The sequence below is a fragment of the Peromyscus leucopus genome, chromosome 16_21 (genome assembly GCF_004664715.2).
Source record: "Peromyscus leucopus breed LL Stock chromosome 16_21, UCI_PerLeu_2.1, whole genome shotgun sequence".
Lineage (NCBI taxonomy): Eukaryota > Metazoa > Chordata > Mammalia > Rodentia > Cricetidae > Peromyscus > Peromyscus leucopus.
The window spans coordinates 8,952,316-8,973,091 of record NC_051084.1 but is presented as its reverse complement, the minus strand read 5'-3'; the positions used below and the strand labels follow the sequence as shown (position 1 = coordinate 8,973,091).

The following is a 20,776-nucleotide window of genomic DNA, read 5'->3' as shown; positions in this document are numbered from 1 at the left end:
GGCACCAGGCATGCGTGTGGTGCCCAGACACACACACCGGCCAGACACTCAGACACGTAAGATAAAATGAAAGATATTAAAAACAGTGGACAAAACATCAGAGATAATCTGATGTCGAGGGTGGCAGTGATGTGGGGAACCTGGGAAGACTATTCTGTCCAATAGTAGAACCCAGTACAAACATCCGGCACCAGGAGGGCGTGTGCCTTATCTTCTCAGGTCTCTACCCCTGGCAGCGACTGTGACTGAAGCTTCATGGCCCTGTCAGCTTCTGAAAGCCTCCCTCCTCTTTAGCCCCTTCTACCCAGCAACAGCTAGGTCAGCTCTCCGACTTCTCTGATTGGCTGACCCAGCCCTTTTTTTTTAAATCTGTGTAGTCAGGATAGGAAGCCCCGTTTCAGGGTTTCACCTGTCCACATTCTGCCTCGGTTCATCACTGTCCTGTGATCACAGTCTTCAGCTGTAGATCCCCAATCTGAGCTCTGAGGAGAGAATGTTCCAGACTAAAGCCGAGGTCCTGAGAGCCTCCTTCCTGGCTTTCCTGCTGAGTCTCCCAGGATCTGGGGCCATCAAAGGTCAGGAGGATGGGTGGGGCACAGGTGGGGACAGACAGCTATTCACCCTCCTTAGAATGGGAGATTTTGCAGGACTCGATCCATCTCCCTCACGCCTCTCCTCTCCTCATTCCCTTCTGTGAAGTTCACTTGGTTTCATGCCGCTCTAATAATCCTAAGAACAGACACAGCAGGGCTGGAGGTGGCTCAGTGGTTAACAGCACTGGCTGCTCTTTCAGAGGGTCTGGGTTCAATTCCCGGCACCCACACGGCAGTTCATAACCATCTGTAGCTCCAGTTCCGCGGGACCTGATGTCCTCTTCTGGCCTCTGTGGGCACTGCCCACACGTGTGCACTTATATTTACGCAGGCAAACACTCCACATACGTAAAGTAAAAATAAATGAGTCTTATAAGACGCAGCAGCCACAATCACCATTCACACCTCACAGGAACCATCTGTGAAAATATTTTAGCCTTTCTCTGAGAGATGAAAACACTAAGCTAAAAAGATTAAAACGTGTTCCAAAGTTGTTCCCTCAGTCAGGGGTCAAGGTTAAAATCCACACACAACTCTGACGACAGACTGACTCTTTGCATGAGGGCTTTACAGCTGAACCCGGCCAGGACCCCACAGCCCAGATCCTCAAGGCCCAGTTTGTGTGGATGAGGAGTGTGGAACCCAGCAGAGCACTGGGTATAGAGTTACAAGTTATAGTCCTTCATTTCAAATAAGTCAAGGTAGGAATGCAATGAGCTAGTCACGTCACACCCTCAGTCAAAAACAAAGAATAAGACCCTGGGAGGCAGAGGCAGTGGCTCTCTGTGGGTTCAAGGCCAGCCTGGTCTACAGAGTGGAAGACAGCCAGGGTTTTTTGGTAAGAACCTGTCTCAGAACCAACAGACAAAATCCAAAGAATGTAAACACACCCTTGCTTGATGTTCTCAGCTAGTTTTCTTTTCTCTCTCTTTTTGGATGAGTGGTGTTTGTTTGTTTGTTGTTTTGTTTTGTTTGAGATAAGGTCTTATTGTGTGTAGTCCTTGCTGGCCTAGATCTCTCTTTGAAGACCAGAGAGTCCTTTGCTGGCCTTGGACTTACAGAGATCCCCCTGCCTCTGCCTCCCGAGTGCTGGGATTAAAGGTGTGTGTTATCATGCCTGGCCACTTTCTCCTTAAACTGTTCAGCACCCTTGCCTGGGGAATGGTGCCACTCACAGTGGGCTGGGTCTTCCTACATCAGTTATCAGTCAAGCCAATCCCCCATAGACATGCCCAGAGGCCAACCTGATCTAGACAACCCTCGTCAAGACTCTCGTCCTGCGTGATCCTAGGTTGTGTCAAATTGTTGGGTGAGATTAACCAGTGCAACCAACTTGACACACAGACACCTCCCTTGAATACATAAACCTTCCACCCATGTCCTAAAAGTCTCATGTTAATATAAAATAAGGCCCAACATCTTTAAATTTTTCAAAGCTTCAAAAGTTTAAACTCTCTTAACGGCCTGGCAGTGGTGGTGCACACCTTTAATCCCAGCACTCGGGAGGCAGAACCAGGCAGATCTCTGTGAGTTCGAGGCCAGCTTGGGCTACCAAGTGAGTTCCAGGAAAGGCTCCAAAGCTACACAGAGAAACCCTGTCTCGAAAAACCAACCAACCAAACAAACAAACAAAAAACTCTCTTAACTTGTAGGTTCTATAAAATATAAAATAAGGGCTAGGTGGTGGTGGTGCATGCCTTTAATCCCAGCACTTGGGAGGCAGAGGCAGGCGGATCTCTATGAATTCGAGGCCAGCCTGGTCTATGGAGCAAGTTCCAAGATAGTCAGGGCTACATGGAGAAACCATCTTGAAAAACCAAGTATGTTTATATATATATAACATATTTTGTAAGTGAAATGTATATGTATATAATAAAAATAAAGTTATGCACTAACCATTCTTATTCCCAAAAGGAAGAACTGGGGCATAAAAACAATCACCCCAAAGCAAAACCAAAATCCAGCAGCATGATTCCAAATCCAATAGCTTTGTATCTGGAATCTTGGACTTATTCATGGTCTCCTGGGCCCCAAAGGCCTTGAGTAGTCCCAGTTCTCCATCTCCGCCAGCCACAGCCCACTCAACTTGTCTCTTAGGCCAGCTCCACTCTATACCTGGAGCTCTCACAGGAGAGGTCACATAGCCCTTGTAACATCTCCAACATCCTAGGGTCCAGTGCAACTGAGACTCCATCTTCAGTAATGATCCCTTAGGACCCTGACCCGCCACACAGAGCCTTGCCTCTGCTACTCTGGGTAACTCTTTTCTTTCTTTCTTTTTTCTTTCTTTCTTTTTTTTTTGGAAAGAGGGTCTCCCTCTGTAGCTCAGGCTGACCTGAAACTCTCAATGAAAGCCAGACTAGCCTTAAACTCATAGAGATCCACCTGCCTCTGCCTCCCACATACTGGAATCTAGGTAATTCTCCACTGAGATTCTCTTCCCCGGTGGTTCTGGGTTATGTCAAGTTGATGATTAGACTAACCAGCACAGCTCCACAGAGTTTAGTTTAAGACAGGAATTCAGGGGTAGATAGAAGCAAAAGGGGATGAGACTGGGGAGAACCGTGGGACCCAGGTCCCCACGATGGTCACTTGGGTTATTTTAAGTCTTGCATTGTAATAAATACCTTAACAAACACATTTCCATGTAAATATGAAAATTAACTCATCACGATAGTGTGTGTGTGTGTGTGTGTGTGTGTGTGTGTGTGTGTGTGTGTGAGCACCAGGCGTGCAGCGTGGGTCTCCACGGATGCTGGACCCGCACCCTCCTGCTGAGCTACAGGCCCAACCCTCATCACTGCCTTTGTGGGGTTCCCTTCTCGCTGGCTTCTCTCAACATGCAGATAGATTCTTCGCTTTAAAAACATGAACTACGGGGGTTGGGGATTTAGCTCAGTGGTAGAGCGCTTGCCTAGCAAACGCAAGGCCCTGGGTTCAGTCCTCAGCTCTGGAAAAGAAAAAAAAGAACTACGAAATAAAAATTGTCCTTGCCTGTGCCCAACCCCCCCTCTCACCCGGGGCGCTCTCTGTGAGCTCTCTTGTAAGCTCCCACGCCGGATGCCTGTAACCTCTATGTAAGACTCAACCCAGTGGGTGCTTTGGTTTGGAGCATGTGACATATGGCTCAGGCTGGCCTTGAACTCTCAATCCTCCTGCCTCAGGCTCCTGAGTGTGCAGGAATTTCAGGCCTGTGCCACCAAGTCCAGACTACTTGAATTCAATCCAAGTTTGTCTGTTGTTGGACCTTAAACCTCTGTTAACATACTAATCCCCTCCCTCATTTCCCTGCATCTTCCTCTTCCTTTGAATTATCTGCTTAATTATCTCGTCGGTAAGGTTGTGGCCTCAGATCTTTCCAGTTCTTACTTTACACACTCTCTCTGGGGTCTCTCCTGTTTCTGTTGCCGTGATAAACACCATGACCGAAAGCAACATGGGAAAGAAGGGGTTTGTTTCTCCTTATAGATTCCAATCCATCACTGAGGGAGGTCAGTGGATCCATCCCTGGGCAGGAACCTGGAGGTAGGAGCTGAGGCAGAGGCCATGGAGGAGGGCGCTTACTGCCTTGCTCCTCAAGGCTTACTCAGCCTGGTTTTTTTATACAACCCAAGACCACCTGCCCAGGAATGGCTCCACCCACAGAGAACTGTGCCCTTCCACATCAATCATTACCCAAGAAAACGCCCCACCAACTTGCTTACAGGCCAATCAGATGGAGGCATTTTCTCAGTTTCATTCCCTTCTTCTTCCCAGATGACCCTGGCTTGTGTCAAGTTGACAAAAACCAGACAAACAAACAAAAACAAAACCAGCACAAAACCCTTCAGGTTTCCCGTCCAAACTCGCCCCCCTCAGATCAACCCTAATGTATGACTATCTATGTGTCATTTCCACTAAGATGACATCCATACCCCAAGTGTCACTCAGGTTGGGTCCCTTATAATGGAATCGGGGGACTGCTGTGTGCCAGGGAGATGCTGGTCACAGGACACAGTGAGTTAGATAGGGTCCAAGACCAACTGCTCAATGAGTGGATTTTAAGCAACTTCACCACAAGAGTGCACATTAGAGGCAGCAATTTGGTAATCAGTGCGATTGAGCTACTCTACAGTGTCTCCACATAATGGGTTATACACCGTAAATATGCAGTTTTTTTTTTTGTTGTTGTTGTTTTGACAGGGTTTCTCTGTGTAACAGACTGGCCTGGAACTTGCTTTGTAAGCCAGGCTGCCTCAAACTCATAGAGATCTGCCTGACTCTGCCTCCTGAGTGCTGGGATTAATGGCATGCACCACCGCTGCCTGGCAAGTAAAACTTTTTTTTTTGTCAGAGCTGAGGACCGAACCCAGGGCCTTGCACTTGCTAGACAAGCGCTCTACCACTGAGCTAAATCCCCAACCCCGTGAAACATTTTTTTTAAAGATTTATTAATTTATTATGTATACAGTATTCTGCCTGCATGTGTCCCTGCAGGCCAGAAGAGGGCACCAGATCTCATTACAGATGGTTGTGAGCCACCATGTGGTTGCTGGGAATTGAACTCAGGACCTATGGAAGAGCAGTCGGTGCTCTTAACCACTGAGCCATCTCTCCAGCCCCGAAACATTTTTTAAAAGTGACAAAAATAAAGGGAGAGTGAGAGAGCAAGGTAGACAGATGGTAAATAGATAGACGATAGATAGATAGATAGATAGATAGATAGATAGATAGATAGTAGACAGAAAGATTAATTTGACCAACTTAGAATAAGAAAGTTACTTAGCACTTTTCTGTCTCTCTCCCTCACTTCTTGTAGCATCAGTATCTTTGGCATCGATCAAATGGATTTTCTTCTTCTTCTTCTTCTTCTTCTTCTTCTTCTTCTTCTTCTTCTTCACTGCTCACTTCCTCTCTTCTTGCCTCCTTAGCCATCTACATTTCAGGCTGCACACTGTAGCCACCAAGACCTTCCTAAATCACCAGTCAGATGTCGCTCCCCTGTCAAATCTTTCAGAAGTTTCCTCACTTTCGGGCTGACATTAAACTCCTGAGGTGGAGAAGTCTGTCTTGACCTCACTGGCCTGTCTCCTGCTCCACATCTGAAGTTCACTGCAGAAGCCTCTGTGGTTCTCCAAATGCCTTGACCGTTTTCTTCCCAAAGTGAGAAATGGCATTTCCCCTTGCCCACAGCTTCAGTCCAAGCAGTCCACTCACGGGGAACTGCGCCTTCCCGGGCAGCATTCGGTGCCTGCTGCAATTCTGCACTGTCCATCCTCTGTCTGTCCTCTGTCTGTCCTCTGCAGTCGGTGTAAGTGTTGGGGACAGGAACCAGGCCACATTTCTGTTTGGACTCTCTCTCTCTCTCTCTCTCTCTCTCTCTCTCTCTCTCTCTCTCTCTCTGTGTGTGTGTGTGTGTGTGTGTGTGTGTGTGTGTGTGTCTGTATGTGTGTGTGGATATAGGCTCTCACTCTGGCTCAGGATGGCTTTGAACTTGTGGGATATCCTCCTGCCTCAGCCTCCCAAATGCTGGACTTGCAAGCCTGAGCTACCATGCCTTGGCTTATAGTAAGTAGGTTTTTAGCATACTTTTTCTGGATGACAATGATGTCTTAGTGTGAGAAGTACTGAGGACTGAGCCCCATGCATCCTGATCAAGGAGCCCACCCCTGAGTCATCTGAGGCCCCTCCAGCTTTTTGTACTTTTTATTTTGAGACAGTCTGGTACTAAATTGTCCAGACTGGCCTTGACTTTGAAATCCTCCTGCCTCAGCTGTAGCTGGGATTACAGGCCTGTGACACCAGGCGAGTATGAAAGCAACTTTTGAGGCAAATAAGTTGTGTCATATCTGACAGCTCTTTGGACCTCAGAATCTGTGAAAATGTTTAAAAAGTGTAAGCCAGTTTTTAAAAATAATTTGTTTATTTGTATTTTATATACATTGGTGTTTTGTCCACATGTATGTCTGTGTGAGGGTGTCAGATCCCCTGGAACAGGACTTACAGACAGCTGTGAGCTGCCTTGTGGGTGCTGGGAACTGATCCTGGGTCCTCTGGAAGAGCAGCCAGTGTTCTTAACTGCTGAGCCATTGCTCCAGCCCTTATTAATTTGTTGGTTTGTTTGTTTGTTTATCGAGACAGGGTTTCTCTGTGTAGCCCTGGCTATCCAGGAACTCACTCTGTAGACCAGGCTGGCCTTGAACTCAGAGATATCCACCTGGCTCTGCGTCCTGAGTGCTGGGATTAAATGTGTGCACCACCACGCCAAGGCATAAGCTACTTTTAAATGATACTTTGATGATTTTTATCTCCTTTTTCACCATGTTTTATGAAGAAGATTCCTCTGGCTCATGAGGAACCTGAAATCCTTCTAAGAGAGCATTCTCACTCCATGAATAGACCTGCTGCGGGATCCACAGGGAAGAGGCGGGGAACCCAGTCCTCTGCACTCTCTTTCCCACCATTCCAAGTCCAGACACTCATGTGTTCATCATGCTATTGCTAATGATGGCAGCTTGTTTTGTGCTTGTATGCTATTTATTAGCAACTAATGAAGACTAAGAAACAAAAAATCAAACCACAAGGATTTCAAATTCAACTTCTAAAATTCTTTTTTTTTTCCCTTTTATTTTATTTTACAATACCATTCAGTTCTACATATCAGCCACGGATTCCCTTGTTCTCCCCCCTCCTGCCCTCCTCCCCTTCCCCCAGCCCACCCCCATTCCCACCTCCTCCAGGGCAAAGCCTCCCCGAGGACTGAGATCAACCTGGTAGACTCAGTCCAGGCAGAACTTCTATAATCCTTAAAACAAAAGTAAAAAATTAAAAAAAATATATATTAAAAAATAGTTTGAAACCATTGTCAAAATCCATCCTGTTAGATTTAATACACCCAAGGTAAAAAAAAAAAAAAAAAAAAAAAAAAAAAAAAAAAAAAAAACCCAAACAACATAAAGTCATGATATTAGCACACACTGCAGATGTGAACTAAAACAGAAACACGGAGACCGTAAAGAGCCCTACAGCGCAGCGAGCTTTCCCCTCAACTTTCTATTTTCCACCTCTTCTGTAGTAAGGAACCAGCACACCTGCCCCTCCACCTCCGTCAGCGTAAACCTAATCTCACATCTGCAGCTCTGGAACCGAGGGCTCTGGGGAGAAGATGGTCTCCCTTCTAGCTGTGCATCGCTGTGTGACAGGATGCAACAGGTCACTTATCATCTCAGTTTCCTTGCTTGCTTCTGGGGGTGGGGTGGGGTGTTGTGACATCCACATGAGGCTACTAGCAGATGCCTGGCGCTCAGCGAGTTCTCCGGAGAGGTTCAGGACCCCTGCAGAGTCACGGGGTTCCACCTGGGAGTGAGCAGGGGCAGTCTCTCATCTTCCCCCTCTCCCTCGTAACTGTTTGCTCTTGCTCCTTCTCCCCCCATTTCCCCTGTTGGCCTCTTCTGACTTCATTAATAAATCCAGCCATTCCCCTGCCTCACCACTTACACAATAGTTCTTACATTTGTCTCACTTTTCTCTCTCTTGTTTATACAGCGGACCACGTAGCCATTTATGACATCTTTGCACAGACGCAGAAGCCGTCGGGCGACTGCATGTACGAGTTTGACGGCGATGAGCAGTTCTATGTGGATCTTGACAGGGAGGAGACGGTCTGGGGCCTGCAGGAGTTCAGCACGGTCTACGCCTTTGACGCCCAGGAGGCTCTGCCCTACATCGTCAGCCTGAAGAACAATCTCAGAGCCTTGATCCAGAGACACAACGTCACCCAGGTCCCCAGTGGTGCGGGTTCTCTAGTCTCTTCCTCTGCCATCCAGTGGGAGGGGTGGGAAGCCCTGGCCCACACTCAGAATGGGAGTCGCTGACGCCCTCTGCTGGGGGACCCTTCTTGGACCGTCCTGGGCTCCTTGCTGTAAGTGGGGGGCTGGCAGCCTGGCTTCTCTTCCCACTCATGAGAGGTTGAGCTGAGGGAGGTGGCTCAGTGGAAGGCGTCTTCCAGCTCTCGCTCTGGACCCCAGAGGTGACTTGGTGCTGGGTGGGAGCTCGGTGACCTACCCAGAACTCATCAGGTTCTGTCTCTTCTCAGAGCCTCCTGAGGTGACTGTGTTCCCCAAGAACCCAGTGGAGCTGGGCCAGCCCAACGTCCTCATCTGCCACATCGACAGGTTCTTCCCCCCAGTGCTCAACGTCACATGGCTTCGTAACGGGCAGCTGGTCACTGAAGGGACTTCTGAGACGGTCTTTCTGCCCAGCACAGAACTCAGATTCCACAAGTTCCACTACCTGACCTTTGTTCCCACCGCCGAGGACGTGTACGACTGCAAGGTGGAGCACTGGGGCCTGGGCGAGCCGAGGCTTAGCCACTGGGGTAAGCAGTGCCCCCTGCCCCCAAGCCTCTGCTCCCGGGACCTCGTGCCCAGCATCCCACTGTCCTAACTGCATCTCCTCGTTTCCCTCAGAAGTGCAGGAGTCGGTCCAGGTGACGGAGACGATGGAGACTGCGGTCTGCGCCCTGGGCCTGGTGGTGGGGCTGGTGGGCATCACCATTGGCAGCGTGCTCATCGTAAGGGCTCTACTCCAGCCATGACCCCCGGACCCAGGGACCCCTGGGAATAACTGTGGAGGTGGGGATGCTAGGGTGCAGTCAGAGGACAGAAGAGGGAGTCCACACCGGCTGTGCAGACAGGAGGGAACACGGATGAAGTGGACACAGATCTCTCCGGGGTTAGCGGGCAGAGCTATGTGAGACAACCCGGAGAACCCAAGGCTGGGACACTACCCTGAGCATCTGATTTACAGCCCAATGTTATCTGTCCTCTACGTGGTACTAACGTCACTGGGGTTTGACGCTGGAGAGATGCTTACAGCGTTGATGTGCACAAGCATTAAGCACCTTCACCAAGGCCACACAGACTGCCTGGATCCCAAACAGCTTCACCACTGTCCTCTGCTCCCTCTTAGGAAGAAAGAGACCGAGTTCAACCACAGTCTAGTCTTGGATCCAATCTGTCCTGTGCATGCGCACATTTACGGGATGCTGGGATCGGGGCTGATACACAGCTTCTCATCTCTCCTTGAACCCACTGATGGCAAAGCTCACATAAAAATTCCCTTATGGCCTTGTATTTATCAAAACCCTTATATTTCACATACTTATGTTTTTAAATTCTCCCACTGGATGGTGATCTCTCCATGATGATGGCGCCTCTCACTCACCTTCACTGTTACTGTTATCCACTGTAACCTTGTTATTGTTATTGTTACTGTAACCTCAGGGCCACTCCTCTGTCAGGGCACCCTCTTCTGACTCCTCTGTTTGCTACTCTGTCCCCTTACTCCCGGGACTAACCTCTTCCCCGACACCACATGTAAATGCACTCATGCATTTAGTGAGTTTCCATTACATACGGTTACTGTGTGCAATGTGTGTAAGTATTCACTGTCCCTCGGCTTTGGTGAGCTCAGAAGGTTCCCACTCCACGTCTGATTTGAACCTCTAGTCCGTTGCTTTCAATTGTTCAGTGTGGTTCTGCTCTGGCTGTCCGTCTCTACATCCTCTGCGATACCCGGGCTGTGCCCCATTACCTTTCACAATTCTCACATGGACGTGCATCTCTGGGATGCATGGACCCCAGGAAGCAGGTGCGGGGAGCTGGGCACGCAGCCCCTTCCCTTGACTGTGTGCTGCCCATCCACCACCACAGCAGTATTGAGCTCAGTTCCCAGTCTCCTGCAGCATCCCCAGCCACGTCCACCCCAATCCTGTCCAGTCTCCTGCAGCATCCCCAGCCACGTCCACCCCGGCCCTGTCCAGTCTCCTGCAGCGTCCACAGCTGTGTCTCCATCATGTCTCCTTGCTCTTACGCTTTCACGTGTGGAAAGGAACACGCTGCTGCTGTTCAGGTTCTTTCAGTCACTTCTAGTTGTGACCATCTTCGTTTGTGGCCTCTTTGGGCTCCATTGTTCTTTTCTGGTCGTTTCTGGCTTGCATCCTTTGCCCATTTTTTGGGATGAGTGCTTCTGTGGGAAGCTGAGGCCTGGGGTTTCCTCTGCCATCTTGCTGCGGCATCGCCCGGCAGGGCTTCATTTCTCTCTTGATGGTTCCCTGCAAGCCGAGATATTTTATGTGCTGCTGACTCTGCCACAGAGGCGCTGGGAAAGACAGGTTTCTCACAGGACAACATGTGTGGGGGGGGTGACAAAAACAAAAATACACACACACACACATACACACACACACACACACACACACACACACACACACACACACACCCTGCACAGAACTTCCTATGGGCATCGAGCCCTCTGGATACTTTCTGAGTCTCTATGTAGTCCCTCAGACTCAGGTTTTCTTTGGACTTTTATAATTTTCCATGGAGTGTGAAGGGAGGAGGCTGGGACCTCTCCTAGCTTATAGCTTTATGACGAGAAGCCTGCCTCTGCATCTCGAACACTAGAATCAAAGCCATGCACCTCCAAGCCCAGCTAGAAGCCCCTTCTTAATGATTTTTATCTGTAGAGGTTAGCACATACCTTGGTATTTAGAAATTCCCCCATAAATATCTGTCGATTCGCTGGAAATGTTTACTCCAACACTTACTTGTTTAGTACCTCGCTTGTCCAAGGCTGGGAGCTGGCTACAGACTGTGGGATGCTAAGATGTCCTGTGGCACCATCATTAGAGCACAGCATGACAATTTTATAGCTGTCGCCATGGTAGAAAGTGAATCGTTCAAAGCATGAGCAAGGCCACAGTGGAGCCTCGTGGGACACAGGGCTGAGAAACAGGGCCAGGGGTTCAAAGAGAAGGGGGGGCAGGTCGGGTCCCAGACTCCACCCTGAGCCTGAGGTCGATGGCGACTGTGTGCCTCCCTGCAGGTGATGATCTTTCTGAAAAGAACATGGCCTCGGGAAGATGCCCTGAACTTGTCTCTGCCTCAACTGCTACATACAGCTAATATGTAGCCCTGGCTGTCCTGGAGCTCCCTATGTCCCCTGGATGGCTTTGAACTCACAGAGGGCTCTGCCCCTCCCAATGACTTGCTGACCTTAAAGTCCTCAGCCCTTGGTATGGCTGCCAGCGAAACAAAGGCAGCAGCAGGTGCTGCTGTATTTCTCACCGGCCAGGACGCCCCTCCCCGGGCTCCCCAGCTCCGGCCAGGACGTCCCTCCCCGGGCTCCCCAGCTCCAGGTTCCTACATGAACACTTCGCTGCCTCCGTCCAGAGAATTCCTAAGAACAACTTTTCCCGTTTCTGAGCTGGGAGACTCAGTCTTGCTGGGTGGACCAGGTCACTTATGACAAGTCTCTCTTGACGATGTGGCTTCAAGTGACACCATGGCAGCAGTTACCAAGGGTTTTGACCTCACTTTCGGGGAGGGTTTGAGCATTCGGGTTGGCCCTGGAGAGGGGACAGCAATACACTTGGATGAAGGAGATTCATTTGGATGCAGTTTGAGGGCTGCAGCGGTCTGACTCCCTAAGGGAAGAGATTGGGCTCTTCCTCTAGTCTGCTTGTAATAAAACATCTTTTGGTAAACTTTCACTTCTTCTAATATATGAGTTAAAATTAAGATGGCATCTCATGGATATTTTCAAATTCGACCATTTTTATTTACAAATAGAAATGGAAATAAGAAAAATCCACGGCTGGGCGGTGGTGGCGCATGCCTTTAATCCCAGCACTTGGGAGGCAGAGGCAGGCGGATCTCTGTGAGTTCAAGGCCAGCCTGGTCTGTCTACAAAGCAAGTTCCAGGAAAGGCACCAAAGCTACACAGAGAAACCCTGTCTCGAAAAACAATAATGGTTTAATTACTGAAAACAAAGACTTTTAATATTTTCCTACTCTCTTTCCTCAGCATAGAAGTTCCAAATCAGTAAGTCTGTTACAATGTTTACACTCCCCCCCACACACACACATAGGTTGTTACTATGTATCCCTCGCTGGCCTTGAACTCTCTAAGTTGTTAAGACTGGCCTCAGACTCAGAAATCTGCCTGCTTCTGCCTTCCCAGTGTTGGGGTTAAACACCATGCCTGGCTAGAATGTTTACTTTTTTTTTTTAACTTTTAGAACTGCTGTATGGGCCTACGGAATGGCTCAGGAGCTGCTTGCTGCTAAGCCCGACAACCATGCGATCCTCTGGACTCACATGGTAGAAGTACAAGTTGTCTTCTGACCATAGCTGAACCCTGGTATACACACTCCCCCTCCCAAACAAACAAATAAATGTAATGTGATTTAAAAAAAAAAAGAAAGAAAGAAAAGAAAAAGAAAACAAACAAACAAACAAAAACCCACAGCTGCACTTGGGTGGCCTCTCTTGATGTGTCGCCGGGAGATTCCCATCTCAAAACCACTCAGCTTCACTCAGCCATTACTAAACAGAGAAGCCACCGTGGTTACCATGCTCTCCCTGAGACTTTACCATCTCTTGTCCTGCCATCCCAGGGCTGCAGCCTCCCTGGAGGAGAGACTAAGAGGGGGAGGACCTATGCGGGGAGGACCTATGCGGGGAGGACCTATGCGAGGAGGACCTATGCGAGGAGGACCTGTGCAGGGAGGATCTATGCAGGGAGGACCTTTGCGGGGAGGACCTATGCGGGGAGGATCTATGCGGGGAGGATCTATGCAGGGAGGATCTATGCAGGGAGGACCTATGCGGGGAGGATCTATGCAGGGAGGATCTATGCAGGGAGGACCTATGCGGGGAGGATCTATGCAGGGAGGATCTATGCAGGGAGGACCTATGCGGGGAGGATCTATGCGGGGAGGACCTATGCAGGGAGGACCTATGCAGGGAGGACCTATGCAGGGAGGATCTATGCAGGGAGGACCTATGCAGGGAGGACCTATGCGGGGAGGATCTATGCAGGGAGGATCTATGCAGGGAGGACCTATGCGGGGAGGATCTATGCGGGGAGGATCTATGCGGGGAGGATCTATGCGGGGAGGACCTATGCGGGGAGGATCTATGCGGGGAGGACCTATGCAGGGAGGACCTATGCGGGGAGGATCTATGCAGGCTGGGCCAAGGCTGAGAGGAGGTTCCCTCATTTGGCAGACATCTACTGAGAGAACTCTGTGCACCAGGCCTTGTTGTGGACACTGGGAACAGTGTGGACACTGGGGATAGAAACAAAGGACGCGGGTTAGGGTCCCATCAGTTAGGGCACTCAGCCCTCTGAGGGCTGAGATTCACAGCCAGAACCTGTGGGCAGCTCCCTCAGGGCAGGAACCCCTCATGTCCTGAGGAAAGGGCACTAAAGTGTTTTACCAGAAGGTACGGCCACACAGGCTGCTCAAGAACCACCCTGGGCTGATCCCACTCAGTTCTGGATGAAATCCAGGAACCTGCATTTGTTAAGTAACCAATAACTTGAATTGATATGAATTTTTTAAAGATGTGTTTTTATTTTGATATGTATGCGTGTTTGCCTGGGTGCATGTGCACCACATGTATACAGTGCCCATAGCAGCCAGAAGGGGTATCAGATCCCTGGGAACTGGAATTACAGATGGTTGAGAGCCGCCTTGTGGGTGTTGAGAACCTGACCCAGATCCTCTGCATGAGCAGTAGGTGTTCCTAACCACTGAGCCATCTCTCCAGCTTCCGATTTGTTTAATTTTCAATTATGCATATGTGTGTGTCTGAGTGTGCCTGAGAGCACAGGTGCCCACCAAGACTAGAGGCATCGGGTCCCCCGGAGCCATAGTTACGGGCTATTGTGAGCTGTCTCATGTGGGTGCTGGTATCCGAACTCTGGTCTTCTGGCAGGGCAGGACACACTGAAGTCATCAGAGAGGAAGGAGCCTCAGTTGATTAAATGCCTCCATGAGATCCAGCTGTAAGGCATTTTCTTGATTAGTGATCAATGGGGGAGGCCCAGCCCATGGTGGGTGGTGCCATCCCTGGGCTGCTGGTCCTGGGTTCTGTAAGAAAGCAGGCTGAGCAACTGAGGGGAAGCAAGCCAGTAAGCAGCACCCTCCATGGCCTCTGCATCAGCTCCTGCCTCCAGGATCCTGCCCTGTTTGAGTTCCTGTCCCGACTTCCTTCAGTGATGAACAGCAATGCTGAAGTGTGAGCCTAATAAACCTTTTCCTCCTCAACTTGCTTTTTGGTCATGGCATTTCATCACAGCAAAAAACCCTAACTAAGACACTCCACCTTATTTTTTGAATGGGGTCTCTCACTGAACCTGGAGCTCACCTATTTGGCTAGACTAGCTGGCCAACACGTTTCATGGATCTGCCGGTCTCTGCCTTCCCAGGGCTGGGGGTTACAGATGTGCTCCACCACATCTGGCTTTTCCTGTGTCCTAGGAACCCACACTCAGGCAAGCTCTCTATCCACAGAGCCACCTCCCCAGCCCCAGAAATTTGTATTTGTTACAAACCCCACGGGCGACTCTTTGGTATCAAAGACCCGGGAGATTTCTCAGATGTAGCCAAGCTTGAAAATCGTTTACTTCAGCATCTTTGGCAAATGACCTTCAGAAGTTTGGTGAGAGTTCTTATGGATAAATAGACAGTTATCCATTTTTATTTTTTGAGACAAGGTCTCTCTGGGCAGCCCTGGCTGTCCTGGAACACCCTATGTAGACTAGGCTGGCTTCGAACACATAAGAGATCCACCTGCCTCTGTCTCCAGAGTGCTGGGATTAAAGGCGTGCGCCACCATGCCCAACATCTCTCTATTTTCTGTATTGAGTCCTTCTAGTGCCAGCCATTGGGAGAGCCCACCAAGAGGCAAAAGCCTGTTGTGGAATAGAACATTTGTTTAACTGTATGAAGATGTGTTGCTGTCTCACCTTGCGCGCCTAAGGCACCTGACTGCTCTAATAAAAAGCTGAACGGCCAATAGATAGGCAGAGGAAGAATAGGCAGGGCTGGCTGGCAGAGAGAAAAGGTGAGTCAGCCCGCCAGCCAGGGGTCAGACAGACAGACAGGGGCCAGACAGACAGACAGACAGGGGCCAGACAGACAGACAGCCAGGGGCCAGACAGACAGACAGGCAGGGGTCAGCCAGCCAGCCAGGGGCCAGACAGACAGCCAGGGGCCAGACAGACAGACAGACAGCCAGGGGCCAGACAGACAGACAGCCAGGGGCCAGACAGACAGACAGGCAGGGGTCAGCCCGCCAGCCAGGGGTCAGACAGACAGCCAGGAGCCAGACAGACAGACAGGGGCCAGACAGACAGGAAGGAAGCAGGAAAGCAGCATAGACAATACATAGACGAGGTAAACGGGCGTTGGGGCCGCACATAGATGAACAGAAACGGGTTAAAATTAAAGTTTAAAAAACTAGCTAGAGGGCTGGAGAGATGGCTCAGAGGTTAAGAGCACTGACTGCCCTTCCAGAGGTCCTGAGTTCAATTCCCAGCAACCACATGGTGGCTCACAACCATCTGTAATGAGATCTGGCGCCCTCTTCTGGTGTACAGGCAAACTTGCAGAAAGAACACTGTTTCTATAATAAATAAAATAAATCTTAAAAAAAAAAAAAAAAACTAGCTAGAAACAGGCCTAAGTGAAGGCCAAGCATTCATAATTATAGTAAGCCTCTTTGTCTTGATTTGGGGGCTGGTGATCCAAAAAGGCCTGCTACACTGACCAGCATGAAAGAGGGTGCCTGGGGACCAGAAGGGACAAATGGAGACTGCCAGCGCCCTGTGCCCGCCTCATATCAGTTGTAGGAATTGCCTGTAGCTTTTCTTCAGGTGAAGCATCTCCAGCCATTTCACATTCTTTCTTACTGGATAAAATAAAATAATGTTTTTGAGAACAATTTACAGATGTAAAGGGCTTTTATTCTACGGTTTATTTTATCCATTGATTTGCCTAACTTTCTTAGTGCATTTTATTTCATATTTTTACCCCAAATTTGTCCCGAGGGACCTACAGGAAAAATCAGGTTCCTCCTATCATGGACCAGATGGAGGCTTTGTCCCAGCACAGCTGTTGGGTGCTCTGAGACCTCCCTGCTCCTTCCTGGAGCCCCTTCTTAAAGGATGAAGTGACAGGTGACCCTCGGCCTTCATCCTCCACCTTCTCACCCAGACTCTTGGCTTCTTCACCTAGCAACAGACCCGTTAACTCAGAGAACTGCTCTGATTGGTTGCTTACAGCAAGGGTCTTCCCCTAACCTAGACTCTGTTTCTCTTTACCTCCATCTTGCTCGCTCACTCCCCAAATAGACGTTGTTAGAGCAGCAGCCCCTCCCCAGAGCAATGGTACTCCGTGTGGAGCTGGTCCTCGTTCTCCGCACCCTGATAACCTTCCTGAGTCCCCAGGGAGTATGGGCCATCAAGGGTAAGTGGTGGGGACACCTGGGGGTGGGAGGAGGCGTGGGGAGACAGCACAGGGGGAGAGTGTCTCTCTCTGTCTCTGGTACCTGGGCAACTCCTTCCCCCTGCAGACAAATCCCCGCCACTCTGTCACATCCACTCGGGAACCAGCTACGGGCTGCCAGGGTCTCCTCTGGGCTCCTTTTACATTCAGAGTCCTCCTCATCCCTTCCTCTTTTCTGAGACCCATGCCCTCACCAGCCTCACCGCACGGCACCCTGGCTCCTCCACCGCTTCCTGGCTTGCGCTGTTCAATTCTTGTCCGGCTTCACTGAAGCATTCTCCACTGTGTCTGTACGTGAGCTCCTGACCCGCACACCAAAGACTGATTTCCTCCATTGGACACCATGCTGGACACACGACAGTTTCAGCTCATAACTGCAGAGCTCTGAAGGGACTGAGATGTAGCCCCAGATATCCAGGACACTGAGTACTCTGCCATGGGGTGAGATCCATTCAATTGCCACTCTCTGAGATGGAAACTGGGACGTGAACTTTGAACTCCTGATTTATTTATTTACTAATTTATTTTTTAGAGTCAGGATTTCTCTGTGTAGCCCTGGCTGTCCTGGGGCTCACTCTGCAGACCAGACTGGCCTCGAACTCGGAGATCAACCTGCCTCTGCCTCCCAAGTGCTGGGATTAAAGGCATGCGCCACCACTGCTTGAACTCCTGACTTAATGTCCAGTGTATCCTACAGTGCCTTGGGCTCTTTTCTCTCCTTCTCCACCTCCATGTGTTTACAAGACAGAATTTCATTGAACTATGTGGCCCAGGCTGGTCTTGAACTTATGATCCTCCTGCCTCCACCTCTGAGTGCTGTGGTTGCAGGACTATGTCACCATGCCTGGCTTGTGGAAAGCTGTCCTTTCCCTCACCCTAGTCTCTGGGCTGTGTGTGAGGACAGTCCTGTTGTACCATAGCAGACCCTTGAAGGGTTGCGGAGAGATGGAGGGGGCGTGGCCGAGAGATGGAGGGGGCGTGGCCAGTACACACATGGTGGAGCGTTCATGCCCCCGTCTGTCCCTGTCCCTTACCCACTCCTACACTGCCTCTCTTTGCCAGCTGCTCCCCTTCAGTACTTCCCCTTAACCATTTCCTTCTAACGCCAACTTTACCATCTGACACACAAGACCTGACCTCATGGCTGTGGCTACAGTTACAGTAGATGATGGAGGAACGGAAACCTGAGACAAGGGTGGGCACCCTCTTTCCCAGCCTGCTTTGCTAGCTGCACCCATGTGTGTACTGGCCACGCCCCCTCGGTCTTCTCTCTTCTGTCTTCTGTCTCTCGGCAACTCTTCAAGGGTCTGCCATGGCATAACAGGACTGTCCCCACACAGCCCAGGACGAGGCCAGGCTGAGACTCAGCAGGTCACACACCTGGCTGACACACGCTTCTCTTCCCTCCCATCCTGCCCTCACCCAACACAGCTGACCACATGGGCTCCTATGGGCCGGCCTTCTACCAGTCTTACGATGCTTCTGGACAGTTCACACACGAATTCGATGGGGAACAAATTTTCTCTGTGGACCTGAAGAGCAAGGAGGTCGTGTGGCGTCTGCCTGAGTTTGGGGACTTCCTATACTCGGACTTTCAGAGTGGGCTGACCAGCATTGCCATGATCGGAGCTCATCTGGACGTCTTGGTGGAACGCTCCAACCGAACCAGAGCCATCAGTGGTACCTGGCCCTCCCTCTGCCCCCCTAACTAGGCAGGGGAGGGGACTGGACAGGAACCCCCCCATCCCTCTCCAGTGTCCTCCTGCCCCAGTCGGTACCACCCCAGAGCGCCTCTGCAGGTGGCCACATGGGAGGAAGTGTCCCTTAATCTTGACCCTAATGAGGCCCCGCTGTAAGGGATGGGACTTTGGGATTCAGGGTCTCATTCCTCCTAGTGCCTCCCAGGGTGACCGTCCTCCCCAAGTCTCGCGTGGAGCTGGGAAAGCCCAATGTCCTCATCTGCGTGGTGGAAGATATCTTTCCCCCTGTGATCAGCATCACCTGGCTGCGCAACAACCAGCCCGTCACCAAGGGAGTGACCCAGACCAGCTTCTACTCCCAGCCTAACCACAGGTTCCGGAAGTTCCACTACCTGACCTTCGTGCCCTCAGCCGAGGACGTGTATGACTGCAGGGTAGAGCACTGGGGCCTGGACGCACCGCTCCTGCAGCACTGGGGTATGGAGCCCCGTGCTAGCCCGTTCCCGTCCATGTCTCCTCTACTCCAGGTCCCTTCCTGTGCCCTCTGACCCTTGCTTCCTCTCCCAGAGCCCCAGGTGCTTACCCCACCACCAGACACCACAGAGACGCTGGTCTGTGGCCTGGGCCTGGCCGTCGGCTTTGTGGGCTTCCTTCTGGGCACGGTTCTCATCATCACAGGTACGCGCATGCCCAGTGTCCACAGGCGCAGAAGCCGCGGGAGTCTGGGGGTGAAGGGAGAAGGGCATGTGTGTGTCGGGGAGGGGAGATCAGAGGCTGTGACAAGCAGTGGTGAGGGGAGGGAAGGGGGGAAGAGGAGGGGAGGGGAGAGAAGAGGTGGGGAGGGGAGAGAAGAGGTGGGGAGGGGAGAGAAGAGGAGGGGAGGGGAGAGAAGAGGAGGGGAGGGGAGAGAAGAGGAGGGGAGGGGAGAGAAGAGGAGGGGAGGGGAGAGAAGAGGAGGGGAGGGGAGAGAAGAGGAGGGGAGGGGAGAGAAGAGGAGGGGAGGGGAGAGAAGAGGAGGGGAGGGGAGAGAAGAGGAGGGGAGGGGAGAGAAGAGGAGGGGAGGGGAGAGAAGAGGAGGGGAGGGGAGAGAAGAGGAGGGGAGGGAGGGAACAGGAGGGCAGGGGATAGGAAAAAGGAAAGCAGGGTTTGGACAAAGTGGGCAAGTGAATGTGAACGGCCTTGGCCATCTGGGTTTTGCTACTTTAGGTAACCACTCCTATAAGAGAACCCCTTGAGAGATGCCCTGTGGATTCCCCGCAAGCTTCTGGAAGCTTCTGCATGCTCAGCTCTAGCCTACTACATTGCTGACCTCCAGTGGCATCGACCTCTGTTCTACAGGTCCCTCATTTTCTGGCCCCCTAACTCCGGGTAGAACTTGGGGGGCACAGTCTGTGACCCTCCTACCCAGTGTACCCACAGCTCTGATTCATCCAAACCTCTGGCAGCCGCACTAAATTCTCTTATGGTGTTTGCCCTTTGTCCTTTGTTTGGGGTCTGGGGCAAAAGTTACAGCTGAGGGATACTGAGCACCAGGAGGAGTTCCGGGTGGTGACCACCCAGCATGGCCACGGTGGTGATTGCCGGCCGGTCTGTGCCTTGTTTGGCCCACACCTTGTCAGCCGGCCGTTTCTCCATTTCTCCGGGGCTTCAGGAAATTCATCTCCCTGGTGCAGACCTCAAGGAAAGGGATACAGAGTATCCGACTATGGCAACTCCCGCCAACAGTGACAGCTTTGTAAGGCACTGGGCTCACAGGGATTCCGCGCCTACAGGAACACCACCTCCCTTCTGGATGTTCAATGGCATCTTGTGAATAACAAACAGCTGCCCAAGGCTTAGGATGGCTGCGGCCTTTAGTGGTGTCGTCATATTAGGCAGGAGGGCAGCAGAGTAGGTCTGCAAGATACTTGGAGGCAGGAGGTCCCAGGCTGGAGAGATTGCTCCATGGTTAGAACGCTGGCTGCTCTTGCAGAAGACCTGGGTTCAATGCCCAGCACCTACCAGCACTTCCCAGATGGTGGCTCACAACCATCTGTAACTCCAGTTCCAGAGGATCCTGAGTCCTCTTCTGCCACCACCACCCCAGGCATCAGGCACACATGGGGTGCACAGACATACTTTACTAATGCAGGCAAAACTTTACT

At 50.9% G+C, this 20,776-nt stretch overlaps 2 protein-coding genes across 4 annotated transcripts; both read left to right on the top strand.

Annotated features, from left to right (window-relative positions):
* Nucleotides 1-251: 251 nt before the first annotated feature.
* LOC114686347 (HLA class II histocompatibility antigen, DP alpha 1 chain) lies at nucleotides 252-12,148 on the top strand. Of its 2 annotated transcripts, none has more exons than XM_037199874.1 (4): nucleotides 252-575; nucleotides 8,118-8,363; nucleotides 8,668-8,949; nucleotides 9,041-12,145. In XM_037199874.1, the coding sequence occupies exons 1-4, from the start codon at nucleotides 494-496 to the stop codon at nucleotides 9,166-9,168; spliced, it is 738 nt and encodes a 245-aa protein (XP_037055769.1). In that variant the 5' UTR covers nucleotides 252-493; the 3' UTR covers nucleotides 9,169-12,145. The 2 variants fall into 2 exon arrangements, with proteins under 2 accessions (XP_037055769.1, XP_037055770.1); XM_037199875.1 differs by lacking the exon at nucleotides 252-575 and adding an exon at nucleotides 7,504-7,784 and having other exon boundaries at nucleotides 9,041-12,148.
* Nucleotides 12,149-16,735: 4,587 nt separating this feature from the next.
* Nucleotides 16,736-20,102, top strand: LOC114686361 (HLA class II histocompatibility antigen, DO alpha chain). 2 transcript variants are annotated; one of them, XM_037199934.1, is made up of 6 exons: nucleotides 16,802-16,893; nucleotides 17,130-17,373; nucleotides 18,364-18,612; nucleotides 18,828-19,109; nucleotides 19,200-19,310; nucleotides 19,839-20,102. In XM_037199934.1, exons 3-6 carry the CDS (start codon nucleotides 18,372-18,374, stop codon nucleotides 19,865-19,867), a joined length of 663 nt encoding a protein of 220 aa, XP_037055829.1. In that variant the 5' UTR covers nucleotides 16,802-16,893; nucleotides 17,130-17,373; nucleotides 18,364-18,371; the 3' UTR covers nucleotides 19,868-20,102. The 2 variants fall into 2 exon arrangements, with proteins under 2 accessions (XP_028716859.1, XP_037055829.1); XM_028861026.2 differs by lacking the exon at nucleotides 17,130-17,373 and having other exon boundaries at nucleotides 16,736-16,893.
* Nucleotides 20,103-20,776: the final 674 nt, after the last annotated feature.